This window comes from Heloderma suspectum, chromosome 2 (assembly GCF_057233095.1).
Source record: "Heloderma suspectum isolate Gila_16-S chromosome 2, 16-S_ref, whole genome shotgun sequence".
In the NCBI taxonomy this organism is placed as follows: Eukaryota; Metazoa; Chordata; class Lepidosauria; order Squamata; family Helodermatidae; genus Heloderma; species Heloderma suspectum.
This window is the reverse complement of record NC_139459.1, coordinates 368,156,402-368,182,931: the sequence shown is the minus strand read 5'-3', so window position 1 is coordinate 368,182,931 and position 26,530 is coordinate 368,156,402. Positions and strand designations below refer to the sequence as shown.

At 46.9% G+C, this 26,530-nt stretch overlaps 2 protein-coding genes across 2 annotated transcripts in view; one reads left to right on the top strand and one right to left on the bottom strand.

Moving 5' to 3' along the window:
- Positions 1 to 2,786, bottom strand: part of LOC146355952 (uncharacterized) — a 52,245-nt gene extending 49,459 nt beyond the window's left edge. The window contains exon 1 of the mRNA XM_084829987.1: positions 10 to 2,786. Coding sequence (XP_084686113.1) covers positions 10 to 25 — 16 coding nt within the window. The 5' untranslated portion in view covers positions 26 to 2,786. The remainder of the gene's footprint in view (positions 1 to 9) is intronic.
- On the top strand, positions 1,874 to 23,462 carry LOC146355951 (uncharacterized). The gene is made up of 6 exons (XM_084829986.1): positions 1,874 to 2,362; positions 2,471 to 2,589; positions 16,585 to 16,651; positions 17,009 to 17,135; positions 18,267 to 18,883; positions 23,022 to 23,462. The coding sequence occupies exons 1-5, from the start codon at positions 1,874 to 1,876 to the stop codon at positions 18,599 to 18,601; spliced, it is 1,137 nt and encodes a 378-aa protein (XP_084686112.1). The 3' UTR covers positions 18,602 to 18,883; positions 23,022 to 23,462.
- The last annotated feature ends 3,068 nt before the right edge of the window (positions 23,463 to 26,530 follow it).

The following is a 26,530-nucleotide window of genomic DNA, read 5'->3' as shown; positions in this document are numbered from 1 at the left end:
GCCACATACCTTCTGCTGCTGCCATCTTCTGCTTGAGCCTCTTGTTCAGTAATCTATCTTAAAATTGGTTTAAAGTAAGGCTGTCAGTCCTTTAAAGAAATCTTTATGGACATCTAAATGGCAAATACAGTTCAATGTAAGCACCGTGATGCATTTTGGGGCAAAAAATCCCAACTTCAAGGATAACCTGATGGGATCTGAGCTAGTGGTGACCGACCAAGAACGAGAACTTGGGTGGTGGACAGCTCAGTGAAGATGTCAACCCAGTGTGCGGCCACTGTAAAAAAGGCAAACTCCATGTCAGGCATAACTAGAAAAGGAACTGAGAATAAAACTGCCAATATCATATTGCCCCTATACAAATCTATGGTGCGACCACACTAGGCATACTGTGTACAGTTGTGGTCACTACACCTAAAAAGGAATATTGTAGAGCTGGAAAGGTGCAGAAGAGGGCAACTAAAATTATCATCGGGCTGGAGCTCCCCTATGAGAGAAGGTTACAACAGCTGTGATTGTTCAGCTTGGAAAAAAGGAGGGTAAGGGGAGACATGATAGAGGTGTGCAAAATTATGCACGATATGTAGAATCGTTTTTCTCCATTTTTCTCCCTCTCTGAAAATTCTAGAACCCAAGGGGGTCATCCCATGAAGCTGATTGGTGGGAGATTCAGGACAGATCAAAGGAAGTACTTCTTCACACAGCGCATAAGTAAACTATGGAATTCACTACCACAGGATGTAGTGATGTCCACCAATTTGGATGGCTTTAAAAGGGGGTTGGTCAAATTCCTGGAGGAAAAGGCTATCAATGGCTAGTAGGCTTGATAGCTATGTGTTACCTACAGGGCCAGAGGCAGTGAGTTTAAGTACACCAGTTCCTGGGGAACCTGGGTGGGAGGGTGCTGTTGTGCTCATGTCCTGGTTGTGGGTTCCTGTTTGACAGCTGGTTGGCCACCGTGTGAACAGAATGCTGGACTAGATGGATGTTTGGTCTGATCCAGCATGGCTTTTCTTATGTTCTTTGTTGATTAGTTATCTGAGTTTTAAATGTTGATTTATTAATCAACAGAATTCATGAATGCATACAGACTAAAAATTCTGATGAACATATACATTTCTCTTTAGGCAGACTTTGTTTTATACAAAAACAAACCATTAAACAATTAAAAAAGACCCATAAAATTTCTCCCTGATTTTCTGAGGTATACCACCTCACCAGATGGAGGCTCCATTCCTAACTATTACAGCTAGGAGCTGCCTCACTGGAACAAAGCAGAAGTTCTCACAGGAATAGAGCTGTTTTGTGCCCCACAGGCTGTTTTGTGCCCTATAGAAAGAGTCACTGCTCTGTTCCCATTTCAGACTTTTTCATTCTCTTTTATTTCCCCTCTCCCCCTTTTTTATTCAGTTATTATCAGCCTTCTCCACCTTTGCGACAGGACTCCTCTTCAGCCGCCTCTCTCTGCTGAACTTTCTCCACTCTCCCCAAATCAGCTGCCTCCTGAGGGGGGGGAGCTTGGTGGGGCCCCTCGTCTCCCTCCGCCCACCTCTGTTCGCTTTTCTCAGTCTGTCCAGTCCAGTAGAGAGCGACGGCAGCATCTCAGCGCCATGCAGAATTGGACCACGGCATCCACGTGTGTGTGGCAGGGGAGCACCGCCCAATTAACGGGGGCAATTATCTGAGTCAATGTAGAGCATGTTAATGAATCCGTCTGATAAATTGACTCGGGGTCCCACGTCTCCCTTAACACCTTGCCCCGCAGATAAAACTGGCTACCTGGTCTGCTGAAAGAAAGAAGAAAGCTGCCTGATATTGGGGGGGGGGGTCCCCGAGTGCATCAGCCGCGCAAGCCACTTCCCTATGGGGTAAAATGGGGGGCGGTCCAGCTCCACTCCACGAGGCAAACTCAGATCCCCCTCTGACACGCTGGGGGCCGAACTATTCCTCCCTCTCTGCCCCCCGTGTCTCTGCCCGCCATGTCTCTCCCCCTCCCCTTCAGCCCGGGGACCCCCTTCACCCCAATGCACAAGGCGCGGGGGGGTCTCACCTGACCCCACCCAGGAGGCACCGCTGCAGCACCCGGAGGAAGTTCCAAGCCCTCTTTCCTCCGGAGGGAAGAGGCCGGACAGGAAGGGCCTCTGGGGGAAAGTGCATTTCCTGCGGAGGGCGCGGCCCGCCCTCCTCCCTCTCTGGCGTGCAGTTCATTTCTTTAACCCTCTTTTCTCTGCATCTCCCCTGGCAGAGTCGGGTTGGGCCTGGTGGCCTTGTAGGCCCCTTCCGCCGCTGCTATGCTCCGATTCTAAGCAGGGCCGCGCGAGCAGCTCGCATCGCACGGCGCCACGCCGGCTTCCGGCTGCCGGCAATGGGTTCCCTTTCGTGTTCTGGATATTTTCCCCCGCGCTGACTGAACCCGCTCGGCCCGTGGGCGTTTCGGTTCTGCTTGCGAAACGCGGTTCTCCGTTGAGAGGCTGCGCGTCCTGTGAGGTCCAAAAGGTGGCAGGAAGTTCAGCAAGCCAGCCCAGGGCACTTGACACCTTCGGGGGGCAGAGAAAGCCACAGTGCCGTCCTGGATGTGCCTGCTCACAAGTAAGGCCCGTTCAGCGCCATGGCCTTACTCCCCAGTAAACGGGTCCAGCAGCCTTCCCCGAGGCTCCGCTCTTGGTGCCGATATGGTTGACAGCAGAGCCGGGCTGACACAGTGTCGCTTAGGGGCTAAAAGCCCCGATCCTAATCGTTGCTTGCAGTTGCTGCAGTGAAAACCACCTCGAATTTCTGGTTCTTAGTTGTTTTGGTAGGCAGTGAGCAAAATGAGACTCCTATTCTCCGTGACAGTAGAGGAGCTGTCACCCTGGGAGTGGGACGCAGCTAATAGATCCCTGGAGGTCTCATCCACCAACCTCTCTTCCTCTCTTAGCTTCTCCAGGTCAGCAGCCTGGGTCTCAAGGGAACACACTTGTTCCCTGAGAGCCAGGCGCTCCATTACACCGAGCACACACCCACGACTTCTGTCCAGCAGGTAGATAGTCGTACATGTGGCACTCAGTGCAATACACTGGATAGCCCCCAACCCCCTGCTGGCTTTCTACCTTCATAACTGACTTAAAAAAAACAACAACGGTGTGTTTTACCTGGAAAACTTGGTTGTTAGTAGAAGAAGGTGGGGAAATTATTTAGAGTTATTTATTTACAGTTGCCTACTGGGAGTAGGTCGGAAAGAGTAATCTGCTGTGGCTTCCTCACCTTGCTGCTAACCTTGTTGTTGTTGTTCAGTCGTGTCCGACTCTTCGTGACCCCATGGACCATAGCACGCCAGGCCTTCCTGTCCTGTGCTCTCTCCCGGAGCGTGCTCAAGTTCATATTCATTGCATCCATGATGCTATCTAGCCATCTCATCCTCTGCCGTCCCCTTCTCCTTTGGCCTTCAGTCTTTCCCAGCATCAGGGTCTTTTCCAGGGAGTTTTCTCTTCGCATTAGGTGACCAAAATATTGGAGCTTCAGCTTCATTATCTGTCCTTCGAATGAGCACTCAGGGTTGATTTCCTTTAGGATGGACTGATTTGACCTCCTTGCAGTCCAGGGGACTCGTAAGAGTCTTCTCCAGCACCACAGTTCGAAAGCATCAATTCTTTGGCGCTCAGCCTTCCTTATAGTCCAGCTCTCACAGCCATACATTACTACTGGGAAAACCATAGCTTTGATTAGACCTGCCTTGTTGTGGCGAAGGGGCTTGCGTAACTCAGTGAAGCCATAAGCTATGCCGTGCAGGGCCACCCAAGACGGACAGGTCATGGCGGAGAGTTCTGACAAAATGTGGTCCACTGGAGAAGGAAATGGCAACCCACTCCAGTATTCTTGCCAAGAAAACCCCATGGAACGTATCACAAGGCTGCTAACCTTACACAGTTGCTTAACTTGCTTGTTTGCTGATGCTTTGTTCCTGGACTGAGCCACTTCATCACTGGGGCTCCTTGCACTCCAAGAGCTGCCTCCTTGCAAGCCTGCCTCCTTATATAGACCGGCCCAACTGCTGCTGCAGTGAATCTGATTGGAGAGCCTTGTTTGGAAAGCAAGGAAGACTGTGTGTAAAATCTTGATCAGCACTGGCTTTCAGTGGCTGGGAATGTGGGTCAGTTCCCCCCAGAGGGAAATGGTGATTCCAGTTTAGGACGGAGGACTATTAAGAGTAGTGAATGGGAGACCTATTTAGGAGAGATCCTTGGAGAGAACAGCAAACAAAGGGTAGGTGATTTGGGAAGGGTAGGGCTTGGAAGGTCTGGATCCTTTTTCTGTGTGTGTGTGTTTTTAAACAAAATGATAAATTGAACTCTTAAACTTGCTTTATTTAATGAACTGCTCTTTAAGGCCCAAAGCCTGAGCCCAAACTGAAGCTAACCAGCACATTGTCTTGCTTTAAGCAGCCTCTTATTCCTCCTTTCGAAGCTTGAGTAAAATATGCAGCTGAGGTTCTTTTCAACCACTCAGGGGTCTTCGTTAATGCAAGGACTGTAGGTTCTTGCTGGGTTCTTCCCTGATACTTAGCTCTCTCTTTTAAGTTTGTAAGGAGTTATTCCTCTGGGCTGCAGCTGCTATTTATCAATTTTAAATGGTGACCTGAGGTACTTTAATAGATAATTAAGTAATTTCACTTACCTTTCCCTGGCACAGTTGCTTAACTTGCTTGTTCCCTGAAGCTTTGACCCTGGGGAGACGATGCTGATGCTAGGGAAAGTGGAAGGCAAAAGGAAGAGGGGCCAACCAAGGGCAAGATGGATGGATGATATTCTGGAGGTGACGGACTCCACCTTGGGGGAGCTGGGGGTGGCGACGGCCAACAGGAAGCTCTGGCGTGGGCTGGTCCATGAAGCCACGAAGAGTCGGAAGTGACTGCATGAATAAACAACAACAAAAACGACATTACACCACTGGGGCTCCTCGCAAGTATGTGACTTGCTTAGAAAAAAAAATCCCAATCTAAACACAAAATGAAAGGCTTTTACTTTTCTGGTTACTTCCCTGAAATTGACTTGTGTTACCTGCTTTACTCTCTTGTCTGAAACTGTGGTTATCATTGGCAGGATTGCATAAGTATGATTACGACACTCACTGTCAGCTCTAAAATGGGGTGCAGGAAACCCTCTGATAAGAGGGCCTCAGTTTGCCTCCTTATTGGACTTGGGCCTACCTACTTGCCCACATCTGCACTCACCTGCCTTCTCCCCCTGGGTCCAATCTGCCTAGGAGATGAGAGCAAGGCAAGAGAGGCTGCTGCTCCCTCTCTCTTCATTTGTGGCTACTCCACACTTGGAAAGGGCCTCAAACTAGGCCTAAACAGCAAGATGGAGGAGGAGGAGCAGGGCCTGATAGGATGTGGCCTCAACAGTTGCTGGACAAGACTGCCTCCTGATTTTATTGGTGGAATGGCTAAAGGAGGTGGTGCAGGGCAGGTGGGTCTGTGTCTCCTAGATGGGAGACACAGACCCACCCCTGTAAGAGGAGGGGCCATCCCAGGTGGGCTCCTGGCCTCCTGCTCCCTCTCTTGCTCCTGGGAATCAGATGGCAGCAGCAGCATGGAGTCCCTTCCCCCACCCCTCCCCAAAGATGCCTCTGGTAAGATGGCTGCAATGTCTCCTGGAGGACGGAGACCTGGCCTACGTTGTCCCTGCTCCAATAACCTCTGCATTATATTTTCAAAAGGCTTTTGATGTAGGGCCTGTAAAATATGTTCCAGAAATGCCTGACTCTGCAGGATGAACTATCCAGAGACCAGTTTTCCAGTTAACTCAATGGGACAGTGTGGAGATCTAATGAGGGTTGCTGCTCCATCTCCTACTGCCATGACCAAAGAAGGGACCCGGACTCAGCGGTGGTGCAAGATGTCCTGCTACCTGAGTCGGAAGGAGGTATGCTGCCACTGCCGCAACACAGGAGTAGCAGCAGCACCCTCCTCCCCCACCCCCGGCAGGCTAGAGATTGGGTCAAAGGCCTCTGCAGAGTGGTGTACGGGGCGGAACGCATCTTTCCTCAAAGGACGGCATTGTGAGTGAGCCCTGAAGGTTGCCTGTACAAAGGCTGCCCTCTCAGGGGAAGCCACCACCTGCCCACCTGATCTCTCATTCTGGGAGAGTCCCACAAACAAGAGACTGGGGAGGCAGCCTCTCCACAGGCTTGTGTCAGCCACTTTGTGTGGCTGATGGAGCTCTTCAGAAGGCCACTCGCCCACCCAATCTCTCATTTGGGGGATGCTCCTGGAGTGAGAGGTACAGTGGGTGGGCAGAAAGGCAGATGGGTGGCTTCTCCAGAGAGTCCACCAGCCCCATCTGTTGCTCTGAGCCCCCTCCCAAAGCAAGAGATCAGTTGGGTGGCCTTTTCCATTGTGAAGTGATGTTGGGAAGATGCAATTTCATGGAACTCATTAGTAAGGGGGAAGGGGGCGCTTAACCCTTCCACTTCTTGTCGTTTATTTTAACTTGTGAAAAATCTGATATGGAATTCCGGTATTTAGCTGGCCCTAGACCAGGGGGCCTCCAGCAAAGGAGATGGTTACCTTGTCCTGGTGCTGGAGCTTGAGCACCTCAATGATGTCATGAGCTAAACCGTGAAGGGACACCCAAGACGGGAAGGTCATGGCAGAGAGGTCAGACTAAATATGATCCCTCGGGAAGGAAACGGCAACCCACCCCAGTATTCTTGCCATGAAAACTAAATGGATCAGTACAATCAGAGATAAGTCGGTATACCATCGGAAGATGGGATTCCCAGGTCGGAAGATGGTCAAAATGCTACTGGGGAGGAACAGAGGATAAGTTCAACTAGCCCCAGATGTGATGACGCAGCTAGCTCAAAGCCGAAAAGATGGCTAGCAGCCGGTGGTGCTGGTGGTGAATGACGAATCCGATGTTCTAAAGATCAACACACCATAGGAACCTGGAATGTAAGATCTATGAGCCAGGGCAAATTGGATGTGGTTATTGGGGAGAGGTCAAGATTAAATATAGACATTTTGGGTGTCAGTGAACTGAAATGGACTGGAATGGACCACTTCACATCAAATGACCAGCAGATTTACTACTGCGGACAAGAGGACCACAGAAGAAATGGAGTAGCCTTCATAATTAATAATAAAGTGGCTAAAGCAGTGCTTGGATACAATCCAAAAAATGACAGAATGATCTCAGTTCGAATTCAGGGTAAGCCATTTAACATCACAGTGATCCAGATATACGCCCCAACCACAGATGCTGAAGAAGCAGAAGTAGATCAGTTCTATGAGGATCTGCAGCACCTACTGGATAGTACGCCAAAAAAAGATGTTATTTTCATTACAGGAGACTGGAATGCTAAGGTGGGTAGGCAAACAACGCCTGGAATTACAGGCAAGCATGATCTGGGGAAACAAAATGAAGCGGGACATAGGCTGATAGAATTTTGCCAAGACAACTCACTGTGCATAACAAACACTCTCTTCCAACAACCTAAAAGACAACTTTATACATGGACTTCACCAGACGGTCGACACCAAAATCAGATTGACTACATCCTCTGTAGCCAAAGGTGGCGGATATCTATGCAGTTGGTAAAATCAAGACCTGGAGCTAATTGTAGTTCAGATCACAAACTTCTTATTGCACAATTTAGAATCAGACTCAAGAGAATAGGGAAGACCCACAGATCAGTTAGATATGAGCTCATGAATATTCCTCATGAATATGCAGTGGAGGTGAAGAATAGATTTAAGGGACTAGATTTAGTAGATAGGGTCCCAGAAGAACTATGGACAGAAGTTCGCAACATTGTTCAGGAGGCGGCAACAAAAAACGTCCCAAAGAAAAAGAAAACCAAGAAGGCAAGATGGCTGTCTGCTGAGACACTGGAAGCAGCCCGAGAAAGAAGGAAAGCAAAAGGCAACTGATCGGGGGAGATATGCCCAATTCAGTGCAAAATTCCAGAGGTTAGCCAGAAGAGATAAGGAATTATTTTTAGACAAGCAGTGCGCGGAAGTGGAAGAAGATAATAGAATAGGAAGGACAAGAGACCTCTTCCAGAAAATTAGAAACATCAGAGGTAAATTCCAGGCAAAAATGGGTATGATCCAAAACAAAGATGGCAAGGACCTAACAGAAGCAGAAGAGATCAAGAAAAGGTGGCAAGAATATACGGAAGATCTGTATAGGAAGGGTAATATCGGGGATAGATTTGACGGTGTGGTCAGTGAGCTAGAGCCAGACATCCTGAAGAGTGAGGTTGAATGGGCCTTAAGAAGCATTGCTAATAACAAGGCAGCAGGAGATGACGGTATCCCAGCTGAACTGTTTAAAATCTTGCAAGATGATGCTGTCAAGGTGATCCATGCCATATGCCAGCAAATTTGGAAAACACAAGAATGGCCACCAGATTGGAAAAAATCAACTTATAACCCCATACCAAAAAAGGGAAGCACCAAAGAATGTTCAAACTATCGAATAGTGGCACTTATTTCACATGCCAGTAAGGTAATGCTCAAGATCTTGCAAGGTAGACCCCAGCAATTCATGGAACGAGAATTGCCAGATGTACAAGCTGGGTTCAGAAAAGGCAGAAGAACTAGAGACCAAATTGCCAATATCCGCTGGATAATGGAGAAAGCCAGGGAGTTTCAGAAAAACATCTATTTCTGTTTTATTGACTCTTCTAAAGCCTTTGACTGGATCATAACAAATTGTGGCAAGTTCTTGGTGGTATAGGGATACCAAGTCATCTTGTCTGCCTCCTGAGGAATCTGTATAATGACCAAGTAGCAACGGTAAGAACAGACCACGGAACAATGGACTGGTTTAAGATTGGGAAAGGAGTACGGCAGGGTTGTATACTCTCCCCCTACCTATTCAACCTGTATGCAGAACACATTCTGCGACATGCTGGGCTTGATGAATCCAAGGCTGGAGTTAAAATTGCTGGAAGAAACATTAACAATCTCAGATATGCAGATGATACCACTTTGATGGCTGAAAGCGAGGAGGAGCTGAGGAACCTCATGACGAAGGTGAAAGAAGAAAGTGCAAAAGCTGGGTTGCAGTTAAACCTCAAAAAAAACCAAGATTATGGTGACCAGCTTGATTGATAACTGGCAAATAGAGGGAGAAAACGTGAAGGCAGTGACAGACTTTGTCTTTCTAGGCGCAAAGATTACTGCAGACGCTGACTGCAGCCAGGAAATCAGAAGATGTTGACTTCTTGGGAGGACAGCAATGACAAACTTTGATAAAATAGTGAAGAGCAGAGACATCACACTGACAACAAAGGTCCGCATAGTTAAAGCAATGGTATTCCCCATAGTAACCTATGGCTGCGAGAGCTGGACCATAAGGAAGGCTGAGCGAAGGAAGATAGATTCTTTTGAACTGTGGTGCTGGAGGAGAATTCTGAGAGTGCCTTGGACTGCAAGAAGATCAAACCAGTCCATACTCCAGGAAATAAAGCCAGACTGCTCACTTGAGGGAAGGATATTAAAGACAAAACTGAAGTACTTTGGCCACATAATGAGAAGACAGGACACCCTGGGGACGATGCTGATGCTAGGGAAAGTGGAAGGCAAAAGGAAGAGGGGCCGACCAAGGACAAGGTGGATGGATGATATTCTGGAGGTGACGGACTCGACCTTGGGGGAGCTGGGGGTGGCAACGGCTGACAGGAAGCTCTGGCGTGGACTGGTCCATGAAGTCACGAAGAGTCGGAAGTGACTGAACGAATAAACAACAAACCATGCTCACAACTCAGGACTTATTTCTGAGTAAACACGCAGAACATCAAGGTGCAAACCTCCCTGCAAAAGTAACTTGTGCTGGAATCCTATGCGCACTTTCCTGAGGGTAAGCCTCATTAAACATAATGAGACTTCTCAGTAGGCATACATAGGATTGCATAAATTAGCAGTATAGAGATCTCTTCAAGAAAATTGGAGATCTCAAGGGAACGTTTTGTGCAAAGACGGGCATGATAAAGGACAAAGAAGGCAGGGACCTAACAGAAGCAGATGAGATTAAGAAGAGGTGGCAAGAATACACAGAAGAACTATACAGGAAAGATCTGAATGTCCCTGATAGCCATGATAGTGCGGTCACTGAACTTGAGCCGGACATCCTAGAGAGTGAAGTCAAGTGGGCCTTAGGAAGCATTAGTAACAACAAAGCTAGCGGAGATGACAATATTCCAGCCGAGCTATTTAAAATCCTAAAAGATGATGCTGTTAAAGTGCTGCATTCAATATGCCAACAAATCTGGAACACTCAACAGTGGCCACAAGACTGGAAAAGGTCAGTTTACATTCCAATTCCAAAGAAGGGCAACGCCAAAGAGTGTTCAAACTACCGCACCATTGCGCTCATTTCACATGCCAGCAAGGTGATGCTCAAAATCCTACAAGCTAGGCTTCAGCAGTATGCGAACCGAGAACTACCGGAAGTACAAGCTGGGTTTAGAAGAGGCAGAGGAACTAGAGATCAAATCGCCAACATTCGCTGCATCATGGAGAAAGCAAGAGAATTCCAGAAAAATGTCTATTTCTGCTTCATTGACTACGCTAAAGCCTTTGATTGTGTGGATCACAACAAACTGGCAAATTCTTAAAGTGATGGGAGTACCAGATCACCTTACCTGTCTCCTGAGAAACCTGTACGAGGGTCAAGAAGCAACAGTAAGAACCAGACATGGAACAACCGATTGGTTCAAAATTGGGAAAGGAGTACGACAAGGCTGCATATCGTCACCCTGCTTATTTAACTTATATGCAGAGTACATCATGAGAAATGCCGGGTTGGATGAATCAGAGGTCGGAATTAAGATTGCTGGGAGAATTATCAACAACCTCCGATATGCAGACGATACCACCCTAATGGCAGAAAGCGAAGAGGATCTAAAGAGCCTCTTGTTGAGGGTGAAAGAGGAGAGTGCAAAAGCTGGTTTGAAACTCAACATTAAAAAAACGAAGATCATGGCATCTGGCCCCATCACTTCCTGGCATATAGAAGGGGAAGAAATGGAAGCAGTGACAGATTTTACTTTCTTGGGCTCCAAGATCACCGCAGACGGTGACTGTAGCCATGAAATTAAAAGACGCTTGCTCCTTGGGAGGAAAGCTATGGCCAACCTAGACAGCATAGTAAGAAGCAGAGACATCACCTTGCCGACAAAGGTCCGTCTAATCAAAGCTATGGTTTTCCCAGTAGTAATGTATGGCTGTGAGAGCTGGACTATAAGGAAGGCTGAGCGCCGAAGAATTGATGCTTTCGAACTGTGGTGCTGGAGAAGACTCTTACGAGTCCCCTGGACTGCAAGGAGGTCAAATCAGTCCATCCTAAAGGAAATCAACCCTGACTGCTCATTGGAAGGACAGATAATGAAGCTGAAGCTCCAATATTTTGGCCACCTAATGCGAAGAGAAAACTCCCTGGAAAAGACCCTGATGCTGGGAAAGACTGAAGGCAAAAGGAGAAGGGGACGGCAGAGGATGAGATGGCTAGATAGCATCACGGATGCAATGAATATGAACTTCAGCACGCTCCGGGAGAGAGCGCTGGACAGGAAGGCCTGGCGTGCTATGGTCCATGGGGTCACGAAGAGTCGGACACGACTGAACGACTGAACAATCTTCCCTCCACTTAAAAAAAACAAACCCCAAACTCCTGTTTTTATTAAAGCTTTCTGTTCAGAGGAACATAGGAAGCTGCCTTGTACTGAGTCAGACCCTGGGTCCGTCTAGCGCAGTATTGTTGACGCTGACTGGCAGCAGTGGCTCTCCAGGGCTTCAGGCAGCGTTCTTTCCTAGCCCTACCTGGAGATGCCAGGGATTGAACCCAGGACCTTCTGTATGCCAAGCGTGTGCTCTGCCACTGAGCTGCAGCCCTTCCTATTGCTGGGTAATGGCAACTGACAAACAAAACAGCCCCAGTTTTTGTTTCTCTGCAACCACGTGAACCCACTTTTCTCAAAGACTTGCTTGAGTGAGAAGGAGAAAAAACAACCCTCTTGTCTGTATAAAGTCAAATACAGTTCAGAACTTTTCTTGCCCGCTGAAGAGAATTCTCCTTAAGAATTCACCAAGATATGCTCTCAGTGGAATAAAGAAGAGAAAGAAAGAAAGAGAAAAGGCTAGGGGAGGGAAGAAGAATGGTGATTGGAAATGTGCATGGGGGTGGGGGGCAGAGAGAATTCCCTAAGCTAAGTGGCTCCTTTCAGAGAGGTAGTACTTCATAGGGCTGCACGAAAGTCACTTACCTGGTCTCGCAGCTTTTCGCGGTGGGGGGGAGGCGCTTCGCTGCTCTCCCCGCGAAGTTCAGGCCGGGGGGGGGAGGCTTCCCTCCTCGCCCGGCTGAAATTCAGGCCGGGGGGGGGAGGCTTCCCGCCTTGCCCGGCCGAGGCCACGAAATTAAAAGTAAAAAAAAAAAAAAAAGCCCCCGTGATAGGCTACGTGACGATTACTGACGAAGACCCGACAACTGCCGCCGGAACCCGCCGCCGGGATGGACATTCGGGAAACGTAAGTCCCGTCCCGGGGAGGGGTGGGGGGGGCGGAGAATTTCTCCCCGAAACTTCTTCGGGGGGGCCAAACACGTTGGCGCTCGGCCCCCCGAAGTTTCGGGGAGAAATTCTCCGCCATCCCTAGTACTTCAGAGAGCTAGAGGAATTTAGGAGGCATGGAGGGTTTGTAAGGATTGCACATACTTAAATGAACTTTAGGAGGTGAGGTGGCTGCGGGCTTTTTCTAGCTTTTTTTAAACTGTAGACCCTATTTAAAAACCCCAGCAGTTTCTCGATCATGATGCCACATAGTCCTAACCCTCCCTTTTGGATTATTTCAGTCCTACAGCTATTTAGGATAAATTAAAGTGGAGGGGGAGAAAGACGTTTGTGGAGGCTGATTGGATCCTTTGCTGTACTAAAGCTACCAAACTTCTGCAGAATCCAAAGGTTCCAGGTTGGGGCAGTAAAATCAGATGCTGTGGAGCTCTTTCTTCCCTTCCTTCTCCCTCTTCAAAATTTCATTGCAAGCAAGCTTCCAACAGTGGGCATGTAAGAGCAGAAAAGAAAAGTGGGGGGAAGAGAGGTTTTTTGCACCTCAAAAAAAAATCCACACCAGAGATTAGGGATAGTGAAGATTTATGTGGAAGAACAAAGAAATTTATGTGGAAGAACAAAGAAATTATAGCTCTTTGCTTTGACACACTTTCTTGGAAAAAGCACATTTTACCTGTGGCTAGCACAAAGCCAGACTGACAATGCCAGCAAAGGTGGGCGGGGGGAGACGAGGGGCCCCACCAAGGCTGGCCCACCCATAAGGCGGCTGATGTCTGGAGCCCTGAAAGGGCAGCAAAGTCTTAGCTGTTTGAGTGACTGTTTTTGACATTTCACTACTGGTGGGAGCAGCGGCCGTGGGATCTTTTGATGAAAGCAGCAAAAGATCTTGGGTCAAACGTATGATGCAGGCCTGCAGAGGGAGACAGCTGGAGAGAAGTCCTGTCAATAAGGGGGGGGGGGAAGACTGATAATAACTGAATAAATAAAAGGGGAGGGAGCAGAAATAAGAGAGAATGAAAAGCAGTATTAAAAATCCTTATCAGGAAGCAAACCTCAACAGAGCAGTGACCCCAAGTTCCTATGGGACACCAAAAATGTAGTCTCCTCTGGCGGAGGATGCTGTTCTTTGAGGATTTTTGCTCTGTTTCAGTGAGGCAGGTCCTAGCTGTGATAATTAGGAATGGAGCCTCCATCTGCTGAGGCAGTATACCTCACAAATTCAGGAAGAAATATTATGGGTCTTTTAAAAATTATATAATGCAAAACAAACTCTGCTTAAAGAGAAATGCATGCGTTCATCAAAATTTTTAGCTCGTATATATTCATGAATTCTGTTGATTAATACCTTTAAACATTAGATGGGTAATCAACAAAGATGTCCATAAAAGACTGACAGCTTTAATTTATACCAATTTTAAGGTAGATTAATGAGAGAGAGTCTCAAGGAGAAGATGGCAGCAGCAGCAGGTGTCACAGAGAGGGTGTGTGTGCTTGGATGAAGAACTGGTAGCACCTCGTGGGAGGGTCAAGAGAGGGAATTTCCTTGTAGTGGGATGAATGGTTAGAGATAGACCTCTGGGGCGGGGGGATGAGACATGTCTGACTCTCACACAACTCAAGGACTTTGGTCACTGTCTCTCAGGTGAAGGATCCTCCCCAAGACTATAGTTTCTCTTGGAGTCCTGGCATTCACCTGCCTGTCCTTCCTTAGTAGCTGCAGCCCCGCACATTTCATCTTGTCCTGACAATATAATAATTCTGTAACAGAACCATATTCTGCCTTGACAGAGCCTTAGTGTGAGGTCTGAATTATAATTTATACCCAGGACCCCTTAGTTGATCAGGCTGAGGGCTTTGGGATCTTTCGAGGTGGAAATAGGACACACACAACCAATGTAGGTGAAAGAAAAAGGAGATTTAAGGTGCAATCCTATGGCTGCTAGTCAGCGGCTAGACAACCATAGGATAGGTCTGTTCCCAGAGAATCAACCCCCACCCTCTCCCGTGCTGCCTTAAAGGCAGCGCAGATCGGCCCCGTCCTCATAAGAGCAGCACGGAGCAGCGAAAATGGGGCGTTCCCGGGGGCGGGGAAGTCAGAAATGCTGGTACGACACATCCAATGTGTTGTCTGGCTGCCTTCCAAGGTCCTGCAGTGAGACCGCCAAAATCAGCTGTCTAGCCACAAAAGCAGGGTGGGGGGAGCAAGGAGGAGATCCTATCCTCACCACTCCTCCCACCCTGCACCGGATAGGCAGTCAGCGCTGGGGTCAGAGGCAACCATCTATCTTGATAGGATTGCTCCCTTATTGACAATAAAGAAAGAAACAACAGCTGAGCCTCCCCAGAGAGTTGCAAACTATCTGAGGCTTAAGAGGCAGTTCACCTCTTAGTTACAAACTTAGCTACAAATGTCTTAAGGAACTACGTGTTCCTTAGTCACAACCTAGCAAGTACTTCAAGGAACTGTGCACACCTTGGTCACAACTTAGTTCCCCAAACATGGTGCCTTAAATGACTAAAGAAACAGTTAGCCCCTGTTTGTTACACAGCTTCCCTGCAGCCAAGCTCACGCCAGAGCTGACTGTGTAACGGGCATACCGTTTCAGCCAGGTTCAAGCCAGAGCCTGCTGTCTGTATGAAAACCTCCAAATCAGTGAGTATGACGGCACAAGTGCCCTGGATGGTGAAGTCCTATTCCCTGAATTCTACCCAACACATACTCTCCACACATTGCCAAGCACAGAAGGGGGAAGACTTTTTTTGAACCCCTTTTAAAGTTTTTTGGAACACAGATCAAAGGTTCTTAGGGCGCAATCCTATCCAGATGGGCGGCCGCCTCCGAATTCGGAGGCGACCACCTATCCAAAGCAGGGCAGGAGAAGCACGGATGGGATCATTCCCTCCATGCTTCTCCTGCCCTGTAAATCGTCACGTAGCCTATCACGGGTGACTTAAAAAAAAAAAAACACGTGCGGATAATGGCGGCCCCCATAGGGAGCCGCCATTCCTGTTCCTTATTTGGTCGCTGTAGTCTACGTAAAGATTACATAGACTACGGCGAAAATAAGGGCAACGCTATTTGCGTTGCCCTTATTTTCGCCGTAGTCTACGTAAAGATTTACGTAGATTACAGGGACCAAATAAGGAACGCGAATGGCGGCTCCCTATGGGGGCCGCCATTTGCGTACGCGCTTTTTTTTTTTTTTTAAGTCACCCGTGATAGGCTACGTGACAATTTACGTAGCCTATCACGGCTGACTTTGCAGATCTAGCCGTGATAGGCTACGTTAATTGTCACGTAGCCTATCACGGGGGCGTTTTTTTGTTTTTTGTTTACTTTTAATTTCGTGGCCGGGCGAGGCGCCTCCTCCCCGGCCTGAATTTCGGCCGGGTGAGGCGGGAAGCCTCCCCCCCGGCCTGAATTTCGGCCGGGCGAGGCGGGAAGCCTCCCCCCCCGGCCTGAACTTTGGGGGGAGAGCAGCGAAGCGCCTCCCCCCCACCGCGAAAAGCTGCGAGACCAGGTAAGTGGGTTTCATGCACCCCTAGACAGGAGGGTGTCAAACATGTTGCCTTGCAGGGTAAGGATTCATTTGCGGGTGGCTGTAGTTCAACTTGGTCTTGCTGTCTGGAGAATTTAAGAGATCCTGGGGCTCCCTTTATGTGTACGCCCAGATTGTTTCAGGGGGAGAGGGCCTTGTCTCCAGCCTTTTCCACAATTCAAAACTATGTTTATTAACACTTGAAGACTCTGTACATGGAAACCAACAGTGTGGTTTGTGGCCAGGAGCCCAAACAGGGAAATACGCATTTTTGCCAACTGAACTATCACGATACAAACTGAAGACGAGACGTCTTGTTATGACCAGGGGTACTTACACTTGCATCACTTTCAGTGCACTTCAATCTATTTGGCTGGGAAGTGAGTCCTTTTGTGTCCCAAGGGGTTCACTTCCCAGGACCTTGGGATTTTGTAATCTCGATCTCTTGGACAAACATGTTCTACTAGCTTCCCATCCTCGTTGTCTCACACAGGGACAGCAACGATGTTGGCAAAAAGCGCAGAGCCATCTCTCTCTTTGATGGAGCGGAACCAGATCAGGTAGGCAGAAGGATGACTGGGAACACGGGCAGGCAGCAGCCTATGGGTCTTCATTTCTTACTCTCCTCGTAGGGCCAGAATACATCTGTCTCCTTCTGTTTGCTTCTAGCAAAGCTACGATCCTAAGAAGAGCCCTGCTGGATCAGACCAAAGGCCCCTCTAGTCCAGTTTCTCACAGTGGCCAACCAGATGCCTCCTGGGAAGCCCACAAGCAGGACAGGAGGGCCACAGCCTTTCTTGCTGTTGATCCCCAGCAAGTCGTTTTCACCCAAAGCAAATTTAAAGCCTGCAGTATAATGCCCAGCCACCTCGCGTTACGTCATCTTTGAGAAGGAAACATTTTCTTTTTTCCTCCAGGGTCCAGGGACTTTTGAGGAGATTGCTGTGTGCTTCACTGAGGAGGAGTGGGCACTGCTGGATCCTGACCAGAGAGTCCTGCACAGGCAAATCATGGAGGAGACCCGTGGGATCGTGGCCTCACTTGGTAAGGCTCCCTGTTTTCCTGATCACGATAATATCAGGTTCCAAATGCAATGAAGATGAGGAAGCTAATATTACCTTTTTAAGATACATTGAGTCATATTTAAATCATCAAATACTTAACACTATTTTAAGGCAGCAGCTAAAACACATAGTCCCCAAAGATGCCATAAAATTCTCCCAAGACACATTAAGGCAGCTCAGTCCCCCCAAAACAGCATCAGTAAAACACTGATTAGGGAAAGGCAGCCTAAAACAGGCACATTTCCAAGGCATACTTGAAGGCCCGCCCTACAGGTGCCATGTGGAGTTGGACTGCGTATTCCTGCACCTCTGCATCTCTTCTTCCAGTCTACCAGGATCTGTCTATTTTTATGTACTAAAACGTTCATAATCCTGCCATTCCTTCAAGAACAATCCACACAGGACCTAATACCAGTCAACAAATCATCAGGAAGCATTAAGAGTTGCAACAAATACAAACAGAACTGACCCAACATAGAATCCCAGCAGCCAGCACCCCAAAATGACATTAGTTTGCAGAACCCAAACCCAGCTCTTTCTCACTTAGTCTCCCTCTCAAACTGCAGTCTCTTTCCACATAGACATCCAGATAAGTCCTCCTTAGGACTTATGGAGGGATGGGAAAGAGAACTGATTCCATCTGCCTGAGAGCAGCGGAACTCCGGGGTTTGCCACATTCTGAAAAGCAGGTGGAATCCTGACTATATGGGTAGGCCAGGAAACCAAGGAGGCTTCAGTAGTGTTGACCCAGGTCTGATATTACAAAGCCACAAAGGGGTTACAGGAACATTCCTTGGTGGTGACCAGGCTGAAAACAATGGGGTTCTGGCAACTCCTTGCCAGAGCCAACTCAAATATAAAAGTTGGTGATTTGGGCTAGGTGCTCTGTAAAGGAGGTACTAAGCCTGCAGCAATTCAGGATTCTTTCTTTCCTGAAAGGCTCAGAAATTCCTAATCAAGCACCTGAGCTGGTGATTTTCATGGTAAGAACTGCATCCCATCTAGGTCTTTTCTGTGCTTCCCTTTTTTGAAATCATTTATTGGGCTTGCTCAGTTATCTGAAGTTCGATTGCTAACTCAATTTTTTACAAACTTCATGTCTTCATTGCAGAAGGTGACATGTGGAAAGGGAAGAATAAGAGAGAGCCATGTGGGATGTCACCAAAAAGAGAAAGATGCATAAATAGCAAACAGCAGAGAAGGAAAACTCAAGCAAATCAGAATATGAGGAATAATTCCTTTTCCTCTCAGGTCAGTGTCTCCCACCATATCACAATCCAAGAAACAATAGATAATAGACTGGAAACGTATAGGTTCCTTATGTGTACAAAAACCTCCAATTCTGAATCAAGTGTTAAAGGCCATTGCAAAATTCAAACATTGAAGAAACCATATAAATGCCTGGAGTGTGGAAAGAGCTTCCATCCAACAATAACTCTCTTGTAATTGAAGAACTCATACAGAGGAGAAACCATATCATTGTTTGGTGTGTGGAAGGAGCTTCAGTCAGAAGAAATATCTCACTTGTCATCAAAGAACTCACATTGGGGAGAAACCATATCATTGTTTGGAGTGTGGAAAGAGCTTCAGTCAGAAGAATATGCTTACTCGTCATCAAAGACCTCACACATGGAAGAAACCATTTCAGTGTTTGGAGTGTGGAAAGAGCTTCAGGAACAATCATAATTTCACTTCTCATCAAAGAACTCACACAGGGGAGAAATAGAGGTATAAATTTCTGAACATTTTGAGGCCATTGAAAAGAACTGGTTTTGTCCGTTTTTTTTGGAAAATTGGAAATTTTGGAAAAATTGAAAAATAAGCATTTATTTTTTTTAGCACTTTTCACAAATCTAACGTCACTTCGTAGCTTTAAGACAGCCTTCCCCAGCTCGGTACCCTCGAGATATTTTGGACTTCAGCTTCCATCAGCCTCAGGCAGCATGGCCAATGGTCAGGAATGCTGTGCACTGTAGTCCAAAACATCTGGAGGGCTCCAGGTTGGGGTGGGCTTCATTAGGAACACAAAGCAGCCTTTTTGTTCCTAAAGTTATTTTATGTATGACTTGCTCATAAAATTATCATTATATTTTAAAACTTTCAAAGTAAACTCAGTACATTTGTAATTGTCTGAATAGATTGTTGTTGTTGTTGTTCAGTCGTGTCCGACTCTTCGTGACCCCATGGACCATAGCACGCCAGGCCTTCCTGTCCTGCGCTCTCTCCCGGAGCGTGCTCAAGTTCATATTCATTGCATCCGTGATGCTATCTAGCCATCTCATCCTCTGCCGTCCCCTTCTCCTTTTGCCTTCAGTCTTTCCCAGCATCAGGGTCTTTTCCAGGGAGTTTTCTCTTCGCATTAGGTGGCCAAAATATTGGAGCTTCAGCTTCATTATCTGTCCTTCCAATGAGCAGTCAGGGTTGATTTCCTTTAGGATGGACTGATTTGACCTCCTTGCAGTCCAGGGGACTCGTAAGAGTCTTCTCCAGCACCACAGTTCGAAAGCATCAATTCTTCGGCGCTCAGCCTTCCTTATAGTCCAGCTCTCACAGCCATACATTACTACTGGGAAAACCATAGCTTTGATTAGACGGACCTTTGTCGGCAAGGTGATGTCTCTGCTTCTTACTATGCTGTCTAGGTTTGCCATAGCTTTCCTCCCAAGGAGCAAGCGTCTTTTAATTTCATGGCTACAGTCACCGTCTGCGGTGATCTTGGAGCCCAAGAAAGTAAAATCTGTCACTGCTTCCATTTCTTCCCCTTCTATATGCCAGGAAGTGATAGGGCCAGATGACATGATCTTAGTTTTTTTAATGTTGAGTTTCAAACCAGCTTTTGCACTCTCCTCTTTCACCCTCAACAAGAGGCTCTTGAGATCCTCTTCGCTTTCTGCCATTAGGGTGGTATCGTCTGCATATCGGAGGTTGTTGATTATTCTCCCGGCAATCTTAATTCCGACCTCTGATTCATCCAACCTGGCATTTCTCATGATGTACTCTGCATATAAGTTAAATAAGCAGGGTGACAATATGCAGCCTTGTCGTACTCCTTTCCCAATTTTGAACCAATCGGTTGTTCCATCTCTGGTTCTTACTGTTGCTTCTTGACCCTTGTACAGGTTTCTCAGGAGACAGGTAAAGTGGTCTGGTACTCCCATCACTTTAAGAATTTGCCACAGTTTGTTGTGATCCACACAATCAAAGGCTTTAGCGTAGTCAATGAAGCAGAAATAGACGTTTTTCTGGAATTCTCTTGCTTTCTCCATGATGCAGCGAATGTTTGCGATTTGATCTCTAGTTCCTCTGCCTCTTCGAAACCCAGCTTGTACTTCCGGTAGTTCTCGGTTCGCATACTGCTGAAGCCTAGCTTGTAGGATTTTGAGCATCACCTTGCTGGCATGTGAAATGAGCGCAATTGTGCGGTAGTTTGAACACTCTTTGGCGTTGCCCTTCTTTGGAATTGGAATGTAAACTGACCTTTTCCAGTCTTGTGGCCACTGTTGAGTGTTCTAGATTTGTTGGCATATTGAATGCAGCACTTTAACAGCATCACCTTTTAGGATTTTAAATAGCTCGGCTGGAATACTGTCATCTCCGCTAGCTTTGTTGTTACTAATGCTTCCTAAGGCCCACTTGACTTCACTCTCTAGGATGTCCGGCTCAAGTTCAGTGACCGCACTATCATGGCTATCAGGGACATTCAGATCTTTCCTGTATAGTTCTTCTGTGTATTCTTGCCACCTCTTCTTAATCTCATCTGCTTCTGTTAGGTCCCTGCCTTCTTTGTCCTTTATCATGCCCGTCTTTGCACAAAACATTCCCTTGAGATCTCCAATTTTCTTGAAGAGATCTCTAGTCTTTCCCATTCTGTTGTTTTCCTCGATTTCTTTGCATTGTTCATTTAAGAAGGCCTTCTTGTCTCTCCTTGCTATTCTCTGGAACTCTGCATTCAGTTGGGTATATCTTCCCCTTTCTCCCTTGCTTTTCGCTTCCCTTCTTTCGTGAGCTACTTGTAAAGCCTCATCAGACAGCCACTTGGCTTTCTTGCATTTCTTTTTTTTTGGACGGATTTCGTTGCTGCCTCCTGAACAATGTTACGGACCTCCGTCCATAGTTCCTCAGGCACTCTATCAGGTCTAATCCCTGAAATCTATTCCTCACCTCCACTGTATATTCATCAGGGATATGATTTAGGTCATACCTGAACGGTTTAGTGGTTTTCCCTACGTTCTTCAATTTAAGCCGAAATTTTGCAAGAAGCAGCTCATGATCTGAGCCACAGTCAGCTCCAGGTCTTGTTTTTACTGACTGTATAGAGCTTCTCCATCTTTGGCTGCAAAGGACATAATCAATCTGATTTCAATATTGACCATCTGGTGACGTCCATGTGTAGAGTCGCCTCTTGTGCTGTTGGAAAAGAGTGTTTGCTATGATCAGCATGTTCTCTTGGCAAAACTCTTATTAGCTTTTGTCCTGCTTCATTTTGTACACCAAGGCCATGCCTGCCTGTTATCCCGGTGATTTCTTGACTTCCTACTTTAGCATTCCAATCCCCTATGATGAAGAGGACATCTTTTTTTGGTGTTAGTTCTAGAAGGTGTTGTAGGTCTTCATAGAACCGATCAACCTCAGCTTCTTCGGCCTCAGTGGTTGGGGCATAGACTTGAATTACTGTGATGTTGAATGGTTTGCCTTGGATTCGTACTGAGATCATTCTATCATTTTTAAGATTGTACCCCAGTACTGCTTTTCCCACCCTTTTGTTGACTATGAGTGCTACTCCATTTCTTCTAAGGGATTCTTGCCCACAATAGTAGATATGATGGTCACCTGAATTAAATTCGCCCATGCCTGTCCATTTTAGTTCGCTGATTCCCAAGATGTCGATGTTCAATCTTGCCATCTCATGTTTGACCACCTCCAGCTTACCTTGATTCATTGATCTGACATTCCAGGTTCCTAAACAATATTGTTCCTTACAGCATCGGATTTTCTTTTCACCGCCAGACACATCCACAGCTGAGTGTCCTTTCGGCTTTGGCCCAGCCGCTTCACTCTTTCTGGCGCTACTTGGAAATACCCTCTGCTCTTCCCCAGTAGCATATTGGACACCTTCCGACCTGAGGGGCTCATCTTCCGGCGTCATATCTTTTAGCCTTGTGATACGTTCCATGGGGTTTTCTTGGGAAGAATACTGGAGTGGGTTGCCATTTCCTTCTCCAGTGGACCACATTTTGTCAGAACTGTCTGCCATGACCTGTCCGTCTTGGGTGGCCCTGCACGGCATAGCTTATGGCTTCACTGAGTTACGCAAGCCCCTTCGCCACAACAAGGCAGTGATCCATGAAGGGGCTGAATAGATTAGAACTCCATTAAATGACTGCTACAGCATCAGAAACACAGGACTCTGTGAAACAAAACCAAAGCTGTCAAGAATGCACAATGGTGGTTCCACTTAAACATGTTAGGAAAGTGAGCATAAATATCTACCAGTAAAATATATTTTAGATCAATAATTTTAATAATGAATGAAAGAATTAACTATGCTGAAAATCTTACAGAGAGTTTTATAAAAAATATTTTTCCTCATCGCTTTATTAGTTCCTGACATTTTACATCTCTAGTCCTTCTTTAAGAGTGGTCTTAATACATAGTTTTTGGAAATCATTTTATGGGGAGTAAAGGCTGGGTAACAATATATAAATAATTTGTCTTAAATTCTAAAAGAAAGTATTTCATAATCCAAAGCTATTCAATTTTGTCCAGTTTGGGGGGGGGGGGAATAAAAACAGTCCTCAGAAAAAAATGGGGGGAAACCTTTTTTTCTGAATTTTTCTGGTTTTTTTCTGGGCCTTCATATCTCTAGGAAGAAACCATATCATTGTTTGGAGTGTGGAAAGAGCTTCAGCAACAATCAAAATCTTACTTGTCATCAAAGGACTCACACAAGGGAGAAACTGTATCATTGTATGAAGTGCAGAAAGCGCTTCAGTGAGAAGAAAAATCTTGTCATCAAAGAACCCACACAAGGGAGAAACCATATCGTGGTTTGGCATGTGGAAAGAGCTTCAGGATGAAGGAACACCTCCCCTGCATCAAAGAACTCATACAGGGGAGAAATGGTAAATCTCCCAATTTTTGAAAAGGCAAAATCATATGTTTTGTAAAACTTTGGTGAAAATGTATGCATCATGTTTTGGCTTATTAAGGAAGGGAGGCTTTCATTGTTTTGGTGAGTTTCTAAGTAGCAGGTCAAAAGTTATTAAGCTTTTTCTGCTCCATTAAACATATCGTGGCTGTCGAACTTATGTCATGTATGCTCTATATTATTCTAAAGCTAGAAAGCTGGCCGTACTCCACTGTTTTTGCATGCATCTCATGTTGCAGAGGAACTCCAGTGGATTCAATGTGCAGTGCCTATTCCTTCAGCTTTGAAATGTGATTTCATGAGGTCAGACAACACTTCATGTACAGGTCTGCTACTGATGTAGACAACAAGCAGGCATGGGTCAACTCGTCAAGAATTCCTCTAGCAAAACGCTAAGGCTCAGGTGCTTCATAAGACTTGATCTTCCACATCTCGATTTGGGTCTGAAAGAATATGGAACATTGTGTGTGAATTTGGTGTTAGGGAGGCTAAGTTGTAAGTAAGCATAAGTTGGGACACAGCAACATCAGTGACACTGTGACATCATCACTGGTCATGGTGCACGTCAGTTAAGGCAGCAGCCTCTGCTTCCAATCCTGGTTTCGGTAATCTATGCTCTGGTCATCTTCAAGGTAGATTACTGCCATGCAGTCTGTGTGGGGCTGCCTTCGAAGGCTGTTCAGAAGCTGTAGCTTGTGCAAAATACAGCAGGCAGATTAATAAGTGGGACTAGAAGTCTGAGCATGTAGGACCGATTCTGGCCCTCTTGCATTGGCTGCCTATATGCTTCCAAGCCTGACTGAAGGTGCTGGTTTTAAGCTATAAAGCCTTACAGGGGTCGGGACCTCAGTTCCTGACTGAACACCTCTCTTGACATAAACCTAAACGGATACTTTGATTAATATCTGGGGCTTCCTCTGAATGCCTCTCCAAGGGAGATTCAGAAGGTGGCAGCAAAGGAGAGGGCCTTCTCAGTGCCCGCCCCCCCGATATGGAATGAGCTCCCTACCGAGGCCCGCCTGGCACCAACACTGTCATCTTTTCGGTGCCAGGTTAACACTGCCCTCTTTTCCCAGGCATTTCAAGCCCTTTTCTTTGTGACTCTGGCCTTTGGTACTCCATCTTCAGGGGCTTGAGGCCTAGTCAATCCCTTCTGTGGGGTCACCTGCAAGTATTTTGGGGCTCTCAGCATAAATGACAGATGTGGGGAGGGCGGTTGGGTTTGCTTACTGGCCCTCTCCACTTCTTCCCTTCAGAAAGACCAGGGATGTGAGTTCTCCATATTTAGGGACCGTCTCCCAGCCTAAGCCCTGACTGGGTCATTTCGGGTGGGAGTTTTCTGTGTTGGGATTGTTTTTGCCTTCTTTGAGCAGGGCTGACGTAGGCCCGATCTCAGTCCTCTAGGAGAAGTTGCAGCCATCTTATCAGAGGCACCTGCTGGGGAGGGGGGGAATACACTCCATGACGCTGCTGCCACCTCATTCCCAGGAGCAAGAGTGGGAACAGGAGCCCTGCTGGACTGGCCACTCTTCATTCAGGGATGGAGCGTGACCCTTCCTAGGAGACACAAATCTACCTGCCCTGCATCACCACCTTTGACCGCTCTTAGCCATTCCACCAATGCCTGGATTGTCTGGCAATTGCTGAGGCCCCACCCTAGCAGGGAACTCCCTCCAAGCCCTCTGGCCCAGCTCCTCCTCTTTCCTCTTGCTCTTTAGGCCTAGTCCTGGCCCTTTCCAAGCATGGAACAGCCACAAGAGCAGAGGGAGGGAGCAGCCATCGCCTCCCCTTGCCTTGCTCTCTTATCTTAGGCAGATTGGACCCAGGGAAGAAAGCAAGAGAGTGCGGATTCCAGCAAGCAGGTGGGCCCAATCTGAGGGGGAGGCACACTGAGGCCTCTTATTTGACCCCCCCCCCTTTAGAGCCAACAATGAGTGTAATAATCATACTTGGGATACAACTGAGTCGATATTAACCACCTTTTCAGACAAGACAATTAAATGGGTAATCCAAGTCGATTTCAGGGAAGTAAACAGGACACTAAAAGCCTTTAACTTTGTATTTCGATTGGGATTATTTTTCTAAAGCAAGTCCCATACATAAATTAAGTATTTCTATACTGCCTGTCAGGGCAGAATGTCTTCTCAGGTGGTTCACGTTAAAATCATAAAACAATTTTAAAGGTAAAAATACACATCTCAATAATGGCAACATAAAAACATTTATGTGTTGAGAATGGCTGCTATATGCTTTTACAGGGGAATGAGCCCCATAGAACTGAAAGGGCTTTATTTGTGAGGATACACGTACAGGATGGTACTGTAGCTTTCTCCCTTTCTCCCCCAAACCCCTTCAGGTTTCAGAGCCCTGGACTGACTTGTTGAAGCTCTTGCGACCTTTTGAGCCTCCAGGCAAGAACAGCCTCTAAACAGAGAACAAAGTTTTACAAGGAAAAACACACTGGCTGAAGAGCCCAATCCCCTGGTACAAACGCCATTGAAAGAACAGGGAGCTATACAAGAGCATTGCCATGTTCTTGTGTAGCTGCCTGGACTGGTCCATCTTTTTTTGCTGCTCAGGATGAAACAAAATTATACCTCTCCCCATCGTACCTTTTGCGTATACTGAACTGCGTAAAAAAAACAGCGCAGGAAATAACGAGGAGCAGGATACAATTCTCAAGACTCATAATGGCTCTGGCTTTTAGTTAGAACCAGTCAGAACTCTAAAGGAGCTATCCAAAGTGCTGAACCCACTTTTGGGACAGGGTTTGGCATCTTGGACAGTTCCTTTAGAGTTCTGGCTGAACCCCAATAGGAGCCACCAGCCTCCCCTGGCTTCTGAGAGGCATCTGATTGCTTGATGTGTGAAACAATGCTGGGCAATGTTGTTAACCAGCAGTCTGGTATTTCTGCCAGAGCTCAGCCTGTGTGACATGCCACAAACCTGGACGTTTCTGTCACCACCTACCTGATACACCCTGTCAGGTTCCCTAGATAACACCCCAAACACTGACATTCTTATCGTATCGCCTCACAACCCCAGCACCAGCTTTGTGCTATTAGTATGCTGGTTTTGCCACAAACCCCAAGTTTCTGCTGCCACCTACAAGTGTATACTTGCCATATCCAGTAGGGAAGGGGTTCTTAGCAAATGACCCGAGCAAACACAAAGAGAATTATGGTCAAGAATGCAATTCTCCGGACTAGTGGTGGAAGAATCCCCTA